The sequence below is a fragment of the Ammospiza caudacuta genome, chromosome 32 (assembly GCF_027887145.1).
Source record: "Ammospiza caudacuta isolate bAmmCau1 chromosome 32, bAmmCau1.pri, whole genome shotgun sequence".
NCBI classification, from domain to species: domain Eukaryota; kingdom Metazoa; phylum Chordata; class Aves; order Passeriformes; family Passerellidae; genus Ammospiza; species Ammospiza caudacuta.
The window spans coordinates 2,911,425-2,931,138 of NC_080624.1; the positions used below are offsets into that span (position 1 = coordinate 2,911,425).

The following is a 19,714-nucleotide window of genomic DNA, read 5'->3' on the forward strand; positions in this document are numbered from 1 at the left end:
GGAGACCTTGGACAGTGGGGACACCATGGGGACACAGCGGGGACATGGGACAGTGTCCACAATAAGTTCCAGGAGACCTCAGATGGTGGGACACTGGGGGGACATCATGGGAATATGTGGGGACACCATGGGGACACAGCAGGGACAAGTTCTAGCAGACTTTGGATGGTGGGACACCATGGGGACACGGGAGGGGGCATGGGGACAAGTTCCAGGAGACCTCTGATGGTGGGACACCATGGGGACACAATGGGGACAAGTTTTAGGAGACCTCGGATGGTGAGGACACCATGGGGACGAGTTCTAGAAGATTTCGGATGGTGGGACACTGTGGGGACACAGGGGGACATGGGGACAAGTTTTAGTAGACCTTGGATGGTGGGACACCGTGGCGATATGGGGAGAAGTTCCAGGAGACCTCGGATGGTGAGACATGTGGGGACACCATGGGGACATGGGGAGGGGACAAGTTCTAGTAGACCTTGGATGGTGGAACACTGTGGGGACACCATGGGGACACGGTGGAACGTGGTGGGCACATGGGACAGTGTCTGCGACAAGTTCCAGGAGACCTCGGATGGTGGGACACGTGGGGACGTGAGAGGACATGGTGGGGACACCATGGGGACAAGTTCCAGGAGACTTCGGAGGGTGGGACATGGGGGATGTGGAGGGGACACGGAGTGTCCCCTGGGTGTCTGTGATGTCCCCTGGTTGTCCCTGATGTCCCCAATGTCCCCCATTTGTCCCCAGAGTTCAAGGCCACCCGTAAATGCGCCAAGAAGGCCGAGCAGGCGTGTCCTGACCCCACTGTCCCCATGGTGTCCCCAGTGTCCCTGTGGCTGTCCCTGGGTGTCTGTGATGTCCCCCATGTCCCCAGCTGTCCCCAATGTCCCCTGCTGTCCCCAGTGTCCCCCCAGAGTTCGAGGCCGCCCATAAATGCGCCAAGAAGGCCGAGCAGGGCTGTCCTGACCCCACTGTCCCCGTGGCTGTCCCTGCTGTCCCCTGGGTGTCCCTGCTGTCCCCTGACTGTCCCCTGATGTCCCCAGCCGTCCCCTGATGTCCCCAATGTCCCCCCAGAGTTCGAGGCCGCCCGCAAGCGCGCCAAGAAGGCCAAGCAGGCGTTTGAGCAGATGAAGAAGGAGCGCTTCGACCGCTTCAACTCCTGCTTCGAGGCCGTGGCCACCAACATCGACGAGATCTACAAAGCGCTGTCCCGGAACAGCAGCGCGCAGGTGGGCACACCTGGGCGCACACCTGGGCACACCTGGGCACATCTGGGCACACCTGGGCATCAGGGGGCACACACCTGGGCACACCTGGGCACACACCTGGGCACACACAGAGCTGTCACGGAACAGCAGCGCACAGGTGGGCACACCTGGGCACACACCTGGGCGTGGCTGGCACACCTGAATGGGCTGGCACACACCTGGGCAGGGCTGGCACACCTGAATGGGCTGGCACACACCTGGGCAGGTGGGCATGGGGCTGGCACACACCTGGGCACGGGGCTGGCCCCGCCCATCCCCAGGTGTTCCTGGGCCCCAAGGAGCCCTGGCTGTGACACTGGGTCACCTCAATGTCCCCAGTGTCACCTCAATGTCCCCTGGGTCACCTCAATGTCCCCTCAACGTCCCCTGAATGTCTCCTGAATGTCCCCAATGTCCCCAGTGTCACCTCAATGTCCCCAGTGTCCCAATGTCCCCAGTGATGTCCCCAGTGTCACCTCAATGTCCCCAATGTCCCCAGTGATGTCCCCAGTGTCCCCCCAGGCGTTCCTGGGCCCCGAGAACCCAGAGGAGCCGCACCTGGACGGGATCCATGGCAGTGTGTCACCTCAATGACCCCAGTGATGTCCCCAATGTCCCCACTGTCCCCAATGTCACCTCAATGTCCCCCCAGGCGTTCCTGGGCCCCGAGAACCCCGAGGAGCCGCACCTGGACGGCATCAATGACAGTGTGTCACCTCAATGTCACCTGTGTCACCAATGTCCCCAATGTCACCAATGTCCCCAATGTCCCCAGTGATGTCCCCAATGTCCCCGCAGGCGTTCCTGGGCCCCGAGAACGCGGAGGAGCCGCACCTGGACGGGATCCATGGCAGTGTGTCACCTCAGTGTCACCTGTGTCACCAATGTCCCCAATGTCCCCGCAGGCGTTCCTGGGCCCCAAGAACCCCGAGGAGCCCTACCTGGACGGCATCAATGACAGTGTGTCACCTCAGTGTCACCTGTGTCACCAATGTCTCTAATGTCACCTCAATGTCACCTCAATGTCCCCCCAGGCGTTCCTGGGCCCCGAGAACCCGGAGGAGCCGCACCTGGACGGGATCCATGACAGTGTGTCACCTCAGTGTCACCTGTGTCACCAATGTCCCCAGTGATGTCCCCACTGTCCCCAATGTCCCCGCAGGCGTTCCTGGGCCCCGAGAACCCCGAGGAGCCCTACCTGGACGGCATCAATTACAATTGCGTCGCCCCCGGGAAGCGTTTCCGGCCCATGGACAACCTGTCAGGGGGGGAGAAAACCGTGGCAGCGCTGGCCCTGCTCTTCGCCATCCACAGGTGGGACCCCAAAATCCCGGGGGGACCCCAAAAACCTCATGGGAAATCCCAAAATCCTGGGAGAAACCCCCAAAATCCCCATGGGAAATCCCAAAATCCTGGGAGAAACCCGCAAAAAATCCCCATGGGAAATCCCAAAATCCTGGGAGAAACCCGCAAAAAATCCCCATGGGAAATCCCAAAATCCTGGGAGAAATCCCCAAAAAATCCCCCCCCTGGCTGCCCTGGCCCAGCTCTTGGCCATCCACAGGTGGGACCCCAAAATCCTGGGGGGACCCCAAAAACCCCATGGGAAATCCCAAAATTCTGAGAAAATTCCCAAAAATCCCCATGGGAAATCCCAAAATCCTGGGAGAAATCCCAAAAATCCCCATGGGAAATCCCAAAATCCTGAGAGAAATCCCAAAAATCCGCATGGGAAATCCCCAAAAAAATCCACCCCTGGCTGCCCTAGCCCTGCTCTTGGCCATCCACGGGTGGGACCCCAAAATCCCTCAGGAGGACCCCAAAAACCCCAAGGGAAATCCTAAAATCCCAAAAGCCCCTGGGGAAATCCCAAAATCCTGAGAGAAATCCCAAAAAAATCCCCCCATGGCTGCTCTGGCCCTGCTCTTGGCCATCCATGGGTGGGACCCCAAAAATAACCAGGGGGGACCCCAAAAATCCGGGGGGACCCAAAAAATTCTGGGGGGACCCCAAAAACCCCATGGGAAATCCCAAAATCCTGAGAGAAATCCCAAAAATCCCATGGGGAATCCAAAAATCCCCAGGAAAACCCCAAAATCCTGAGAGAAATCCTAAAAAATCCACCCCTGGCTGCGCTGGCCCAGCTCTTGGCCATCCACGGGTGGGACCCCAAAATTCATCTGGGAGACCCCAAAAATCCCTCAGGGGGACCCCAAAAATCCCATGGGAAATCCCAAAATCCTGGGAGAAATCCCAAAAACTGAAGGGGGGTTGGAAATCCCAGGGGAAATCCCCAAAATCCCCATGGGAAATCCCAAAACCCAGGGGTGGGACCCCCAAATCCTCCCCAAAATCCCTGCCCTGGCCCTGCTCTTGCCCATCCACGGGTGGGACCCCAAAAACACCCGGGGGGACCCCAAAAACCCCAGGGAGAATCACAAAATCGCCAGGAAAATCCCAAAAACCCCCAAGGGAAATCCCCCAAATCCCCCTTTGGATGCCCTGGCCCAGCTCTTGGCCATCCACAGGTGGGACCCCAAAATTCATCTGGGAGACCCCAAAAATCCCTCAGGGGGACCCCAAAAATCCCATGGGAAATCCCAAAATCCTGTGAGAAATACCCAAAAAATCCCCCCCTGGCTGCCCTGGCCCTGCTCTTGGCCATCCACAGGTGGGACCCCAAAATCTCCAGGGGGACCCCAAAAATCCGGGGGGACCCAAAAAATTCTGGGGGGACCCCAAAAACCCCATGGGAAATCCCAAAAATCCCATGGGGAATCCAAAAATCCCCAGGAAAACCCCAAAATCCTGAGAGAAATCCCCAAAAATCCCCAGGAAAACCCCAAAATCCTGAGAGAAATCCCCAAAAATCCCCATGGGAAATCCCAAAATCCTGAGAGAAATCCCCAAAATCCCCATGGGAAACCCCAAAATCCTGGGAGAAACCCCCAAAATCCCCATGGGAAATCCCAAAATCCTCAGAGAAATCCCAAAAATCCCCATGGGAAATCCCAAAATCCTGGGAGAAATCCCCAAAAAATCCCCCCCTGGCTGCCCTGGCCCTGCTCTTGGCCATCCACAGGTGGGACCCCAAAAACCGGGGGGACCCCAAAAATCCCCATGGGAAATCCCAAAATTCTGAGAGAAATCCCAAAAATCCCAAGGGAAATCCAAAAATCCCCAGGAAAACCCCAAAATCCTGAGAGAAACCCCCAAAAATCCCCATGGGAAATCCCAAAATCCTGAGAGAAATCCCCAAAAATCCCCATGGGAAATCCCAAAATCCTGAGAGAAATCCCCAAAATCCCCATGGGAAACCCCAAAATCCTCAGAGAAATCCCAAAAATCCCCATGGGAAATCCCAAAATCCTGAGAGAAATCCCCAAAATCCCCATGGGAAATCCCAAAATCCTCAGAGAAATCCCAAAAATCCCCATGGGAAATCCCAAAATCCTGGGAGAAATCCCCAAAAATCCCCCCCTGGCTGCCCTGGCCCTGCTCTTGGCCATCCACAGGTGGGACCCCAAAATCCCCAGGGGGACCCCAAAATCCCATGGGAAATCCCAGAAACCCTTGAGGGGTCCCCAAAACTCGGGAGGATCCCAAAATCCCTCAGGGAAGATCCCAAAACCTCTTCGGGGGACCCCAAACCCACGAGGACCCCAAAAGTGGGGATGGGCCTTTTTGGGGTGCCCCGATTTTCGGGGTGCCCCAGTTTTGGGATGTCCCAATTTTGGGGTTCCCCATGTTTGGGGTGTCCCGGTTTGGGGTCTCAGCCCAGTTTTGGGTTGTCCCAGTTTTGGGGTTCCCCAGTTTTGGAACGCCCCATTTCTGGGGTTCCCCCCTTTTGGGGCTCCCCACTTTTGGGGTTCCCATTTTTGGGTCTCAGCCCAGTTTAGGGGTGTCTCTTTTTGGGGTTCCCCACTTTTGGGATGTCCCAATTTTGGGGGTACCCCATTTTTGGGGTGTCCCATTTTGGGGGTTTCAGCCCAGTTTCTGGGTTTCCCCACTTTTGGGGTGTCCCTTTTCGGGGTCTCAGCCCAGTTTCAGGGTTCCCCAGTTTCAGGGTGTCCCTTTTTGGGGTTCCCCAGTTTTGAGGTTCCCCACTTTCAGGGTGTCCCAGTTTCGGGGTTCCCCAGTTTCGGGGTCTCACCCCGCTCTCCCTGCAGTTACAAGCCGGCCCCATTTGGGGTGTCCCATTTTTGGGGTGTCCCATTTTTGGGGTTCCCCACTTTTGGGGTGCGCAGTTTGGGGTTTCAGCCCAGTTTCAGGGTTCCCCAGTTTCGGGGTGTCCCTTTTTGAGGTTCCCCAGTTTTGGGGTGTCCCAGTTTCGGGGTCTCACCCTGCTCTCCCCGCAGTTACAAGCTGGCCCCTTTTGGGGTTCCCCAGTTTTGGGGTTCCCCAGTTTTGGGGTGCCCATTTGCGGGGTGTCCCATTTCTGGGATTCCCCCATTTTGGGGTGTCCCAGTTTCGGGGTGTCCCAGTTTCAGGATGTCCCTTTTTGGGGTGTCCCAGTTTCGGGGTGTCCCTTTTTGGGGTGTCCCAGTTTTGGGGTGTCCCAGTTTTGGGGTGTCCCAGTTTTGGGGTGTCCCAGTTTCAGGGTGTCCCTTTTTGGGGTGTCCCAGTTTTGGGGTGTCCCAGTTCTGGGGTGTCCCAGTTTTGGGGTGTCCCAGTTTCAGGGTGTCCCTTTTTGGGGTGTCCCAGTTTCGGGGTGTCCCAGTTTCAGGGTGTCCCTTTTTGGGGTGTCCCTTTTTGGGGTGTCCCAGTTTGGGGTCTCAGCCTGGTTTCCCCGCAGTTACAAGCCAGCCCTGTTTATGGTGTCCCTTTTTGGGGTTCCCCAGTTTTGGGGTGCCCCATTTTCGGGGTGTCCCATTTCTGGCATTCCCCTATTTTGTGGATTCCCCCATTTTGGGGTGTCCCAGTTTCGGGGTGTCCCTTTTTGGGGTCTCCCCATTTTCGGGGTCTCACCCGCTCTCCCCGCAGTTACAAGCCGGCCCCGTTTGGGGTGTCCCAGTTTTGGGGTGTCCCAGTTTTGGGGTGTCCCAGTTTGGGGTTCCCCATTTTTGGGGTGTCCCAGTTTTGGGGTCCCCCCAGTTTTGGGCTCTCCCCGCAGTTACAATCCGGCCCCTTTTGGTGTTCCCCATTTTCAGGGTGTCCCTTTTCGGGGTTCCCACTTTTGGGGTGTCCCAGTTTTGGGGTTTCCCACTTTTGGGGTGTCCCATTTTTGGGGTTCCCATTTTTGGGGTGTCCCAGTTTTGGAGTTCCCCACTTTCAGGGTGTCCCAGTTTCAGGGTTCCCATTTTTGGGGTGTCCCAGTTTCGGGGTTCCCCACTTTCAGGGTGTCCCATTTTTGGGGTTCCCACTTTTGGGATGTCCCAGTTTTGGGGTTCCCCAGTTTCGGGCTCTCACCGCTCTCCCCGCAGTTACAAGCCGGCCCCGTTTGGGGTGTCCCAGTTTCGGGGTTCCCCACTTTCAGTGTGTCCCAGTTTGGGTGTCCCCTTTTTTGGGGTTCCCATTTTTGGGGTGTCCCAGTTTCGGGCTCTCACTGCTCTCCCCGCAGTTACAAACCAGCCCAATTTGGTGGTCCCCATTTTCAGGGTGCCCCTTTTCGGGGTTCCCCACTTTCAGGGTGTCCCATTTTTGGGGTGCGCCAGTTTTGGGGTTCCCCATTTTTGGGGTGTCCCAGTTTCGGGGTTCCCCACTTTCGGGCTCTCACCGCTCTCCCCGCAGTTACAATCCGGCCCCATTTGGTGTTCCCCGTTTTCAGGGTGTCCCTTTTCGGGGTTCCCACTTTTGGGGTGTCCCAGTTTTGGGGTTCCCCACTTTCAGGGTGTCCCATTTTTGGGGTGCCCCATTTTTGGGGTTCCCTAGTTTCGGGCTCTCACCGTTCTCCCCGCAGTTACAAGCCGGCCCCGTTTGGGGTGTCCCAGTTTTGGGGTTCTCCACTTTTGGGGTGTCCCTGTTTGGGTGTCCCATTTTTGGGGTTCCCATTTTTGGGGTGTCCCACTTTTGGGGTTCCCCAGTTTTGGGGTTCCCCATTTTTGGGGTGTCCCACTTTTGGGGTTCCCCACTTTCGGGCTCTCACCGCTCTCCCCGCAGTTACAATCCGGCCCCATTTGGTGTTCCCCGTTTTCAGGGTGTCCCTTTTCAGGGTTCCCGACTTTTGGGGTGTCCCAGTTTTGGGGTTCCCATTTTTTGGGTTCCCCACTTTCAGGGTGTCCCATTTTTGGGGTTCCCATTTTTGGGGTGTCCCAGTTTTGGGGTTCCCCACTTTCAGGATGTCCCATTTTTGGGGTTCCCATTTTTGGGGTGTACCACTTTCGGGGTTCCCCATTTTTGGGGTGTCCCAGTTTCAGGGTTCCCATTTTTGGGGTTCCCCACTTTTGGGGTTCCCCAGTTTCGGGCTCTCACCGCTCTCCCCGCAGTTACAAGCCGGCCCCGTTTGGGGTGTCCCAGTTTCGGGGTTCCCATTTTTGGGGTGTCCCATTTTTGGGGTTCCCCACTTTCAGGGTGTCCCATTTTTGGGGTGTCCCAGTTTGGGTGTCCCATTTTTGGGGTTCCCCACTTTTGGAATTCCCCATTTTTGGGGTGTCCCAGTTTCGGGGTTCCCCACTTTTGGGGTGTCCCACTTTTGGGGTTCCCCACTTTCAGGGTGTCCCATTTTTGGGGTGTCCCAGTTTCGGGGTTCCCAGTTTTGGGGTGTCCCACTTTCGGGGTTCCCACTTTCAGGGTGTCCCATTTTTGGGGTGTCCCACTTTCGGGGTTCCCAGTTTCGGGGTTCCCATTTTTGGGGTGTCCCATTTTCGGGCTCTCACCGCTCTCCCCGCAGTTACAAGCCGGCCCCGTTCTTCGTGCTGGACGAGATCGACGCCGCGCTGGACAACACCAACATTGGCAAGGTGGGAATTTGGGGGGGCCCCTCCCCACTTTTGGGGGTCCCTTCTCCTTTTTTGGGGTCCCTTCTCCTTTTTTGGGGGTCCCCTCCTCATTTTGGGGCTCCCCCGTGGGGTTTTGGGGTCACCCCAGCCTCGTTTTCCCCCTCATGGAGCTGATTTTTGCACCTCCAACCCCCAAATTTTGGGGCTCCCCTCCCGATTTTGGGGTTCCTCAACCGATTTTTGGGGTGCCCTCCCCAATTTTAGGGTTCCCCTCCCCTTTTTTTGGGGTCCCTTCCTCATTTTGGGGCTCCCCCTGTGGGATTTTGGGGTCACCCCAATCTCATTTTGCCCCTCTCGGAGCTGATTTTTCTTCCCCCACCCCCAAATTTTGGGGGTTTCTCACCCCAATTTTGGGGGTGCCAGGTCCATTTTTTGGGGTGCCAAGGCAGTTTTTGGGGGGCCGGGTCCATTTTTTGAGGTTCTGGGTCCATTTTTTGGGGTGCCAGGTGCATTTTTTGGGGTGCCAGGTTCGTTTTTGAAATTTCAGCTCCACGTTTTGGGGTGCCAAGGCAGGTTTTGTGTTTCTAGGTTCATTTTTTGGGGTTCCAGGTGGGTTTTTGGGGTGCTGAGTGCATTTTTTGAGTTTCTAGTTTCATTTTTGGGGGTGCCACGTGCATTTTTTGAGGTTTTAGGTTCATTTTTCGGGGTGCCAGGTCTGGTTTTGGGTTCCAAGTCCGTTTTTGGGAGTTTCAGGTCCATTTTTTTGACATCCTGGGTTCATTTTTTGGGCTTCCAGGTCCATTTTTTAAAGTTTTAGGTTCATTTTTCGGGGGGACAAAGGCGGTTTTTGGGGCTTCCAGGTCCATATTTTAGGGTGCCAAGTCCATTTTTTGAGTTTCTGGGTTCATTTTTTGGGGTGCCGGGGTTGTTTTTGAGATGCCAAGTTCATTTTTTTTAGGTTCTTGCTTCATTTCTTTGACCTTCCAGGGCCATTTTTTGGGGTGCCAGGTCTGGTTTTGGGTTCCAAGTCCATTTTTTGGGGTGCCAGGTCTATTTTTTTGAGGTTCTTGGTTCATTTTTTTGGCGTTCCAAGTCCATTTTTTGAGTTTCTGGGTTCATTTTTTGGGGTGCCGGGCTGGTTTTTGGGACACCAAGTCCATTTTTGGGGGTTCCAAGCCCATTTTTGGGGGTGCCAAGCTGGTTTTTGGGGTCCCCAGGTGGCCAATTACATCAAGGAGCAGTCGGCCGCCAACTTCCAGGCCATCGTCATCTCCCTCAAGGAGGAATTTTACACCAAGGCCCAGAGCCTGATCGGCGTCTACCCCGAGGTACCAAAATCCCCCAAAACGGCCCCAAATTCCCCTGAAATACCAAAAATCCCCAAATACTGCCCTGAATTCCCCTGAAATACCAAAAATCCCTAAAAACGGCCCCAAATTCCCCTGAAATACCAAAAAATTCCCCTGAAATACCAAAAATCCCTAAAAACGGCCCCAAATTCCCCTGAAATACCAAAAAATTCCCCGAAATACCTAAAAAGCCCCAAAAAACGGCCCCAAATTCCCCTGAAATACCAAAATCCCCAAAAACGGCCCCAAATTCCCCTGAAATACCAAAAATCCCCCAAAAGGGCCCCAAATTCCCCTGAAATACCAAAAATCCCCCAAAAACGGCCCCAAATTCCCCTGAAATACCAAAAATCCCCCAAATGGCCCCAAATTCCCCTGAAATACCAAAAACCCCAAAAAAGGCCCCAAATTCCCCTGAAATACCAAAAACCCCTAAAAACGGCCCCAAATTCCCCTGAAATACCAAAATATTCCCAAAAACGGCCCCAAATTCCCCTGAAATACCAAACAATTCCCCTGAAATACCAAAAAATCCCCCAAAAAACGGCCCCAAATTCCCCTGAAATACCAAAAAATCCCCAAAAAAAGGCCCCAAATTCCCCTGAAATACCAAAAATCCCCAAAAATGGCCTCAAATTCCCTTGAAATATCCAGAAATACCCTTTAATACCCCAAAATATCCCTAAATCCCCGAAATACCAAAAAAATCCCCAAAAATGGTCCCAAATTCCCCTGAAATACCAAAAAATACCCCTGAAATACACGAAATTACCCCTGAAACCCCAAAAGTGCAAAAAATAACCCAGAAATGCCCTAAAAAAATCTCGAGTGCCCCCAAAATATCCTCCAAAAATACTTCAAATACCCCAAAACACCCTCAAAACCAAAAAAAAATCCCCAAATAATCTCCAAAAATACCCCCAAAATGTCTCAAATTTCCCCAAAATATCTAAAATATCCCCAAAAAGACTCCCCAAAAGTACCTCAAATACCCCAACAATACCCCCAAAACTCCCCAATAAATACCTCAAATGCCCCCAAAATAACCTCAAAAAATTCCTCAAATACCAAAAAATACCCCCAAAAAACTCCCCAAAAATACCTCCCTGAAAATACCTCAAATACCCCAAAAATACCCCAAAAACTCCCCAAAAAATACCTCAAATACCCCCAAAATTACCCCAAAATTACCTCAAACACCCCAAAATAACCTCCAAAAAATATCTCAAATATCCCCAAAATATCTCAAATATCCCCAAAGAACTCCCCAAAATATCCCCGAAATAACCTCAAAAAATTCCTCAAATACCAAAAAAATACCCCAAAAAACCTGCCCCAAAAATACCTCAAATACCCCCAAAATACCCCAAAATAACCTCCAAAAAACATCTCAAATATCCCAAAATTACTCCAAATACCTCAAAACAACTCCCCAAAAATTCCCCAAATACCCAAAATAACTCCCAAAAAATACCCCCAAAATACCCCAAAATGACTCCCCTAAATACCCAAAATCCCAAAAAATACCCAAAAATACCCCAAAATAACTCCCCCAAAATATCCCCAATATACAAAAAATACCCCAAAATTCCCCCAAATACCCCAAAATAACTCCCCCAAAGTACCCAAAATACCCCAAAATATCCCCAAATACCAAAATACCCCCAAAGTACCCCAAATACCCCCAAAATACCCCAAAATAACCCCCAAAAAATACCCTAAACACCCAAAATAACTCCCAAAAAATACCCCCATAATACCCCAAATATCCCAAAATACCTGAAATACCCAAATTACCCCAAAATAACTCCCCTAAATACCCCAAATACCCACAATAACTCCCCCAAAATACCCCCAAAATACCCCAAAATAACTACCCCAAAATACCCCAAAATACCCCAAAACAACTCCCCCACAGTACCCTAAATACCCCAAAATAACTCCCCCAAAGTACCGCAAATACCCCCAAAATACCCCAAAATAACCCCCCAAAATATGCCCAAAGTACCCCAAATACCCCCAAAATATCCCAAATACCCCCAAAATACCCCAAATACCCAAAATAACTCCCCCAAAGTACCCAAAATACCCCAAAACAACTCCCCTACAGTACCCTAAATACCCCAAAATACCCCAAAATATCCCCAAATACCAAAAATACCCCCAAAGTACCCCAAAATAACCCCTTAAAATATCCCCAAAGTACCCCAAATACCCCCAAAATATCCCAAATACCCAAAATACCCCAAATACCCCAAAATACCCCAAAACAACTCCCCCACAGTACCCAAAAATACCCCCCAAAGTACCCAAAATATCCCAAAATAACCCCCCCAAAATATCCCCAAAGTACCCTAAATACCCAAAATACCCCTAAATATCCCCAAATACCCCCAAAGTTCCCCAAATACCCCCAAAATACCCCAAATACCCAAAATACCCCAAAACAACTTCCCCACAGTACCCTAAATACCCCAAAATACCCCTAAATATCCCAAAACACCCCCAAAGTTCCCCAAATACCCCCAAAATACCCCAAATACCCCAAAATAAGTCCCCCAAAATACCCCAAATACCCAAAATACCCAAAAATAACTCCCCCAAAGTACCTCAAATACCCAAAATACCCCAAAATATCCCCAAGTACCCAAAATACCCCCAAAGTTCCCCAAATACCCCAAAATAACCCCCCGAAATATCCCCAAAATACCCCAAATACCCCCAAAATATCCCAAATACCCAAAATACCCCAAAATATCTCCCCCAAAATACCCCAAAACAACTCCCCTACAGTACCCTAAGTACCCCAAAATACCCCCAAAGTTCCCAAATACCCCAAATACCCTCAAAGAACTCCCCCAAAATACCCTAAATACCCAAAATACCCCAAAATAACTCCCCCAAAATACCCAAAATACCCCAAATACCCAAAATACCCCCAAAGTACCCCAAAATAACCCCCTAAAATATCCCCCCAAAATATCCCCAAAAATACCCCAAATACCCAAAATTACTCCCCCAAAATACTCAAAATACCCCAAAACAAGTCCCCTACAGTACCCTAAATACCCCAAAAATACCCCCAAAGTTCCCAAAATAACCCCCAAATACCCCAAAATAACCCCCCAAATACCCCCAAAGAAATACCCCAAAATAACTCCCCCAAAGTACCCCAAATACCCCCCAAATACCCCAAATACCCAAATTACCCCAAAATAACTCCCCAAATACCCCAAATACCCAAAATAACTCCCCTAAATACCCCAAATACCCCAAAATACCCCAAAATAACTCCCCCAAAATACCCCAAAATATCCCCAAATACCCAAAATACCCCAAAATACCCCAAATTACCCCAAAATACCCCAAAACCAAGGGGCTCATGGGGGGAGGGGGGGTCTCAAAAACCCCAAAAAGGGGGGGAGGGGCTCCATTGGGGAGGGGCTCCATGGGGGGAGGGGCTCCATTGGGGGAGGGGCTCCATGGGGGGAGGGGGCTCCATGGGGAGGAGGGGCTCCATTGGGGGAGGGGCTCCATTTTCGGGCTGGGTTTTTGGGGGGTTCAGGGGAATTTTGGTGGTCACAGGGATTTTTTTGGGGGGGGGGGGGTCCCAGGCCGGGCTGTGACCCCTCCCCCCTTCCCCTCCCTCCCCCCCCAGCAAGGCGATTGCGTCATCAGCAAAGTGCTGACCTTTGACCTCACCAAGTACCCGGACACCAACCCCAACCCCAACGAGCAGTGACCCCCAAAATCCCGGGGACCCCCCCCAAAATATCCTGGGGACACCCCAAAATCATCGTGACCCCAAAACCCCGGGGACCCCCCCCAAAAACCCCGGGGACCCCCCCAAAACCCTGGGGACACCCCCAAAATCAGCGTAACCCCACCCCAAAATATCCTGGGGACACCCCAAAATCATGACCCCAAAACCCTGGGGACACCCCCCAAAATCAGCGTGACCCCACCCCTAAAATATTGGGGCCACCCCCAAAATCATCGTGACCCCAAAACCCTGGGGAGCCCCCCAAAATCCTGGGGACACCCCCCCCAAAATATCCTGGGGACACCCCAAAATCATTGTGACCCCCAAAACCCTGGGGACCCCCCCCCAAAATCCTGGTGGACACCCCCAAAATCAGCGTGACCCCAAAACCCTGGGGACCCCCCCCAAAATCAGCGTGACCCCCCTCAAAATATCCTGGGGACACCCCCAAAGTCATCGTGACCCCAAAATCCTGGAGACCCCCCCCAAAATCATTGTGAACCCCCCCCCAAAATCCTGGGGACACCCCCAAAATCAGCGTGACCCCGCCCCCAAAATATTGGGGACACCCCCAAAATCGTGAGCCCAAAACCCTGGGGACCCCCCCCAAAATCATCGTGAACCCCCCCCAAAATATTGGGGACACCCCCAAAGTCATTGTGTGACCCCGCCCCTAAAATATTGGGGACACCCCCAAAATCATTGTGACCCCAAAATATCCTGGGACCCCCCCCCCCCCTAAAATCATTGTGACCCCAAAATCCTTGGACTCTCCCCACCCCTAAAAATCCTCAGGACCCCAAAACCCTGGGGGACCCCCACAAATTCATCATGACCCCCCCAAAAAAATCCCCCAGGATCCCCCCGAAATCGTTGGGACCCACAAAATAATCGGGATACCCCAAAAAAATCCTCGGGACCCAACCCCCCCCAGAATCTCCAGGACCCCAAAAATCCTGGGAGCCCCCCAGGACCCCAAAATTATCAGGACCCCCCACCCAAAATCCCGGGGACCCCCCAAAAAATAATCAAAGTTTTCCCACCAAGGACTCCCAAAATCCCGGAAACCCCAAAATCTTGGGGTACCCCCAAATCCCAGGACCCCCCCCCCCCCCAAAATAATTGTGATCAAAAAAATCATCGGGACCCCCCACAGCACCCCCCAAAATCATCGTGACCCCCCCCCTAAATTTTCAGGACCACCCCCAAAATCCTTGAGCCTCCCCCACCCCCAAATTTTGGGGTCCCTCGTTGGTCCCCTCACATGTTGGGGTCCACCCAAAAATCCCTCTGGGTGGGGAACCCCACAAATATTGGGGACCCCCCCAAATTTGGGGTCTCTGGGTGCCCCCGCCTGAAATTTTGGGGTCCCCCTAAGGGCCCTGGTTGGGATTTGGGACCCCCTAAAATTAGGGACCCCCCCCAAATTCCGGGGTCTTGAACACCCCCCCAAATTCAGGAGTCCCCCCCCAAAATTCCCTTGGGTGGGGATCCATAATAATTGGGGACCCCCCAAAATTTGGGGTCCTCTAGGGGGTCCTGGACCTTCCCCCGCCAAATTTTGGGGTCCCTGGGTGCCCCCTCCCACAAAATTTGGGAGTTCCCCAAATGTCCCTTGGGTGGGGATCCCCAAAATTGAGACCCCCCCCCCACATTTTGGGGTCCCTCCGAAACTCCCTTGGGTGGGGATCCCCTAAAATTGGGACCCCCCCCCCCCAAATATTTGGAACTGCCCAAATTTGGGGTCGCCCCAAAAAATTCCCTCGGGGGGGGGAGTGGGGATCCCCAAAATTCGGACACCTCCCCCTAAATTTGGGGTCCCCTATGGGGTCCCTGACCCCCCCCCGCAATTTCGGGGTCCCCTTTGCGTTCCCGGGGTGCCCCCCCCCCCCGATTTTGGGGTGTCCCCCCTCCCCCTTCCCCCCCCCAATCATGTCCTGCACCCCCCCCCCCCCCCCCCCGGTTTTTATGGAATTGCCCCGGATTTGGGGAAGGAAAACGAGCATTGAATAAAATGAAATTTAAAAGTAATTACAAGAAAATTAATGAAATTAAAATTAATTAAAATTAAAATGGAAATGAAGGAGGGGGGAGGGGGATCTATAGGGGATCTGTGGGGGCTATGGGGGATCTATAGGGGGATCTGTAGGATCCATAGGGGGCTGTAGGGGATCTATAGGGGATCTATATGGGCTATAGGGGATCTATGGGGGATCTATAGGGGATCGATTGTCTATGGGGGATCTATAGGGGATCTATAGGGGATCTGTGGGGGCTATGGGGGATCTATAGGGGATCTATAGGGTGGCTATAGGGGATCTGTGGGGGCTATAGGGGATCTATAGGGGGATCTGTAGGATCCATAGGGGGCTACAGGGGATCTATGGGGGGCTATAAGGGATCTGTGGAGGATCTATAGGGGATCTATGGGGGATCTATATGGGCCATAGGAGATCTATAGGGGATCTGTGGGGCTATAGGGGATCTATGGGGGATCTATAGGATCCATAGGGGGCTACAGGGGATCTATGGGGGGCTATAAGGGATCTGTGGAGGATCTATAGGGGATCTATAGGGGATCTATAGGGGATCTATGGGGGATCTATAGGATCCATAGGGGGCTACAGGGGATCTATAGGGGGCTATGGGGGATCTATAAGGGGGCTATAAGGAATGGATGGGATCTATAGGGGATCTATGGCAGGGCTGTAGGGGATCTATAGGGGATTTATAGGATCTATAGGGATCTGTGGGGGCTATAGGGGATCTCTAGGGGGATCTCTCGGGAGCTATAGGGGATTTATTTGGGATCATTAGGGGAGCTATAGGAGGCTATAGGGAATCTATAGGATCTGTGGGGGTCTAGAGGAGGCTATAGGGGATCTATAGGGGATCTGTGGGGATCTATAGGGGATCTATAGAGGAACTGTAGGGACTATGGGGGATCTATAGGGGATCCGTATGTGGGCTATAGGGGATCTATGGAGGATCTATAGGGGGGCTATAAGAGATCTATAGGGGATCCATAGGGGATTTATTTGGGATCATTAGGGGATCTCTATGGGCTATAGGCGATTGATAGGGGATGTATAGGATCTATAGGGGATCTCTGTGGGCTATAGGCGATCGATGGGGCTGTAGGGGATGTATAGGATCTATAGGGGATCTCTGTGGGCTATAGGCGATCGATGGGCTGTAGGGGATGTATAGGATCTATAGGGGATCTCTGTGGGCTATAGGCGATCGATGGGGCTGTAGGGGATGTATAGGATCTATAGGGGATCTCTGTGGGCTATAGGCGATCGATGGGGCTGTAGGGGATGTATAGGATCTATAGGGGATCTCTGTGGGCTATAGGCGATTGATAGGGGATGTAGGGGGTGTATAGGAATCTATAGGGGATCTCTGTGGGCTATAGGAGATCCATAGGGGCTGTAGGGGGTGTATAGGATCTATAGGGATCTCTGTGGGCTATAGGCGATCCATAGGGGCTGTAGGGGGTGTATAGGATCTATAGGGGATCTCTGTGGGCTATAGGAGATCATAGGGGCTGTAGGGGGTGTATAGGATCTATAGGGGATCTCTGTGGCTATAGGCGATCCATAGGGGCTGTAGGGGGTGTATAGGATCTATAGGGGATCTCTGTGGGCTATAGGCGATCCATAGGCGGGCTATAAGTGATCTATAGGGGGGCTATAGGATCCATGGGGCATTAGAGGAGGCTATAGGGGGAGCTGTAGGGGGTGTTTGGGCGCTTGCAGGGATCTATAGCGGATCCATATGGGCTATAGGGGATCTCTGGAGGGGCTGTGGGGGCTCTATAGGGGATTTATTTGGGATCTATGGGGGATCTGTAGGATTCATAGGGAATCTATGGGGGATCTATGGGGGGGCTGTAGGGGATCTATGGGCGATTTCTAGGGGACTGTGGGGGATCTATACAGGATCCCTATAGGGGATCTATAGGGGGGTTTTAGGGGATCTATACGGGACCTCTACGAGCTATAGGGGATCTATAGGGGATCTATGGGGTTATAGGGGATCTACAGGGGGGCTGTAGGAGACCTGTAGGGGGGCTGTAGGGGATCTATGGAGGATCTATAGGGAATCTATAGGATCTATGGGGGGCTATAGGAGACCTGTAGGGCGGTTATAGGTGGTCTATGGAGGATCTATAGGGGCTATAGGAGGGCTGTAAGTGATCTATAGGGGATCTGTAGGATCTATAGAGGATCTACGGGGGCTATGGGGGATCTATAGGGAATCTGTGGAGGGGCTATAGGGGATCTGTGGGGGCTATAGGGGATCTGTGGGGATCTGTGGGGGATCTGTGGGGGCTATAGGGGATCTGTGGAGCTATAGGGGATTTATGGGGATCTGTGGGGATCTGTAGAGGATCTATAGGGGACCTATAGGGGATTTATTTGGGATCATCAGGGGATCTGTATGGGCTCTGGGCGATCTATAGAGGGGCTGTGGGGGATCCATAGGGATCTATAGGGGATCCATAGGGGATCTATAGGGGATCTATGGGGGATCTATAGGGATTGATAGGGGATCCATAGGGGATCTGTAGGGATCTATAGGGGGGCTGTGGGGATCTGTGCAGGATTTATAGGGGACATGGCGGATCTGTGGGGGATCCATAGCAGGCTGTAGGGATCTCTAGGGGCGATGGGGGCTATAGGGGGCTATAGGGGCTGTGAGGGATCTATAGGGGGTTATAGGGGATCTGTGGGGGCTATAGGGGATCTATAGGGGGCTATAGGGGGGCTATGGGGGCTCTATAGAGGATCTATGGGGGATATAGGAGATCTATAGGGAATCTATAGGGGATCTATAGGAGGCTATAGGGGGCTGTAGGGGATCTATAGGAGGCTATAGGGGATCTATAGGGGGCGACAGGGGATCTATAGGGAATCTGTAGGGGGCTGTGGGGGCTGTCGGGGCTCTATAGGGGCTGTAGGGGATCTATAGGGGATCAGCTGGGGGGCTATGGGGGATCTGTAGGGGCTCTATAGGAGCCCGGGAGCAGGAGCAGTCACAGCCCCTGGGCTATGGGGGCTCTGGGGGGGTCCCGGCAGGGTCTGGGGATTGGGGGGGGGGGGTCCCGGCAGGGTCTGGGGGGGTCCCGGCAGGGTCCTGGGGCTGTTTGGGGAGGGTTTTGGGGGGTTTTGCGGGAGTCTGGGGGGGTCCGAGCAGGGTCTGGAGGGGCTTTGGGGGGATCCGGGGGAGTCTGCGGGGGGGGGGGGTCTGAGAGAAATGGGGGGTCTGGGGAGGGGGTCCCAGCAGAGTCTGAGGGGGGTCCAGGGGAGGTTTTGGGGGAATGGGGGGAATGGGGGGGCTCTGGAGGTGCTGGTGCTGGGAGGGGTCTGGGGGCTCTCCGGGGCTTTGGGGGGGTATCCGGGCAGGGTCTGGGTGGGTCTGGGGGCTCTGGGGAGTTCCGGGGGGTCTCGGGGGGGTCTGGGGAATCCAGGCAGGGTCTGGGTGGGTCTGGGGGCTCTGGGAGTTCCGGGGGGTCTCGGGGGGGTCTGGGGGAATCCAGGCAGGGTCTGGGTGGGTCTGGGGGCTCTGGGGGTGTCCGGGGGGGGCTCTGGGGGGGCGGGGGTCCCTCCCCGTGCGGCGGCCGAACCCCAATCAGAGCCCGAGTTATTTGTGACCCGTTACCATGGCAACGGAGCGGGGCTGAGCCGGCGGCAGCGCCGGGGGGGGCGGGGGGCGGCACCGGGGGGGGGGCACACGAGGGGGGGGTGGCACCGGGGGGGGGGGCACACAGGGGGTGGCACCGGGGGGGGGGCACACGGAGGGGGCGGGGGGCAGAGAATTGGGGAGGGGTCGCGGGGGGGGTCATAAAGTTGGCGTGGGGGGAGGGGCCGGGAGCTCTCCTGGGGGTCCCCGAGGAGTTTTTGGGGGGGGGGGGGGGTGTCAAGCCCAACCCTCCCCCCCCCCCTTTGGGAGTGTTAATTAAGATTAATGAAGGGGGCGGGGCCTGACGCTGGGGGTCCCTTTTTGGGGAGGGGGGGGGGTGAAGGCGGTGTCCCCCATCATTGGGGGGGGGGGGGGGGGGCGGTTCATGGCCGGGTGGGAGGGGGGGTGGGGTTTGGGCAAGGGGGGGAGGGGCCGCCTTAACCCCGCCCTCCGCCCCGCCCCCACCCGCTTCGCCTCCTCCCTCCGAGCTCCGCGCCCGGATCGGGCCCCCCCGAGCCGCCCCCCCCGCCCCCCCCGCCCCCGCCGCCCCCCGGCCGGGCCACCCCCCCCCCCTCCATCACACTCGGGGGCCCCCCCATCCCCCACCCCCATCCAGGGCCCCCCACACCCCCCCACACCCCCCCCACCCTCAGGGCTGCCGGACCCCCCCCCCCCCCCATTTCACATTTTACACCCCCCGAAATTTTAATTTAATTTCACACCCCCACACCCCCAATTTTTTAAACCCCCCCCCCCCACCCCATGCCAGCCCCCCCTCCTTGA

The 19,714-nt window shown here is 54.4% G+C and overlaps 1 protein-coding gene across 1 annotated transcript in view; it reads left to right on the top strand.

Moving 5' to 3' along the window:
* The window catches only part of SMC1A (structural maintenance of chromosomes 1A), a 58,754-nt gene extending 45,188 nt beyond the window's left edge, over positions 1-13,566 (top strand). Inside the window, exons 21-25 of the mRNA XM_058822374.1 lie at positions 1,081-1,235; positions 2,416-2,567; positions 8,083-8,152; positions 9,349-9,459; positions 13,139-13,566. Coding sequence (XP_058678357.1) covers positions 1,081-1,235; positions 2,416-2,567; positions 8,083-8,152; positions 9,349-9,459; positions 13,139-13,222 — 572 coding nt within the window. The 3' untranslated portion in view covers positions 13,223-13,566. The remainder of the gene's footprint in view (positions 1-1,080; positions 1,236-2,415; positions 2,568-8,082; positions 8,153-9,348; positions 9,460-13,138) is intronic.
* Positions 13,567-19,714: the final 6,148 nt, after the last annotated feature.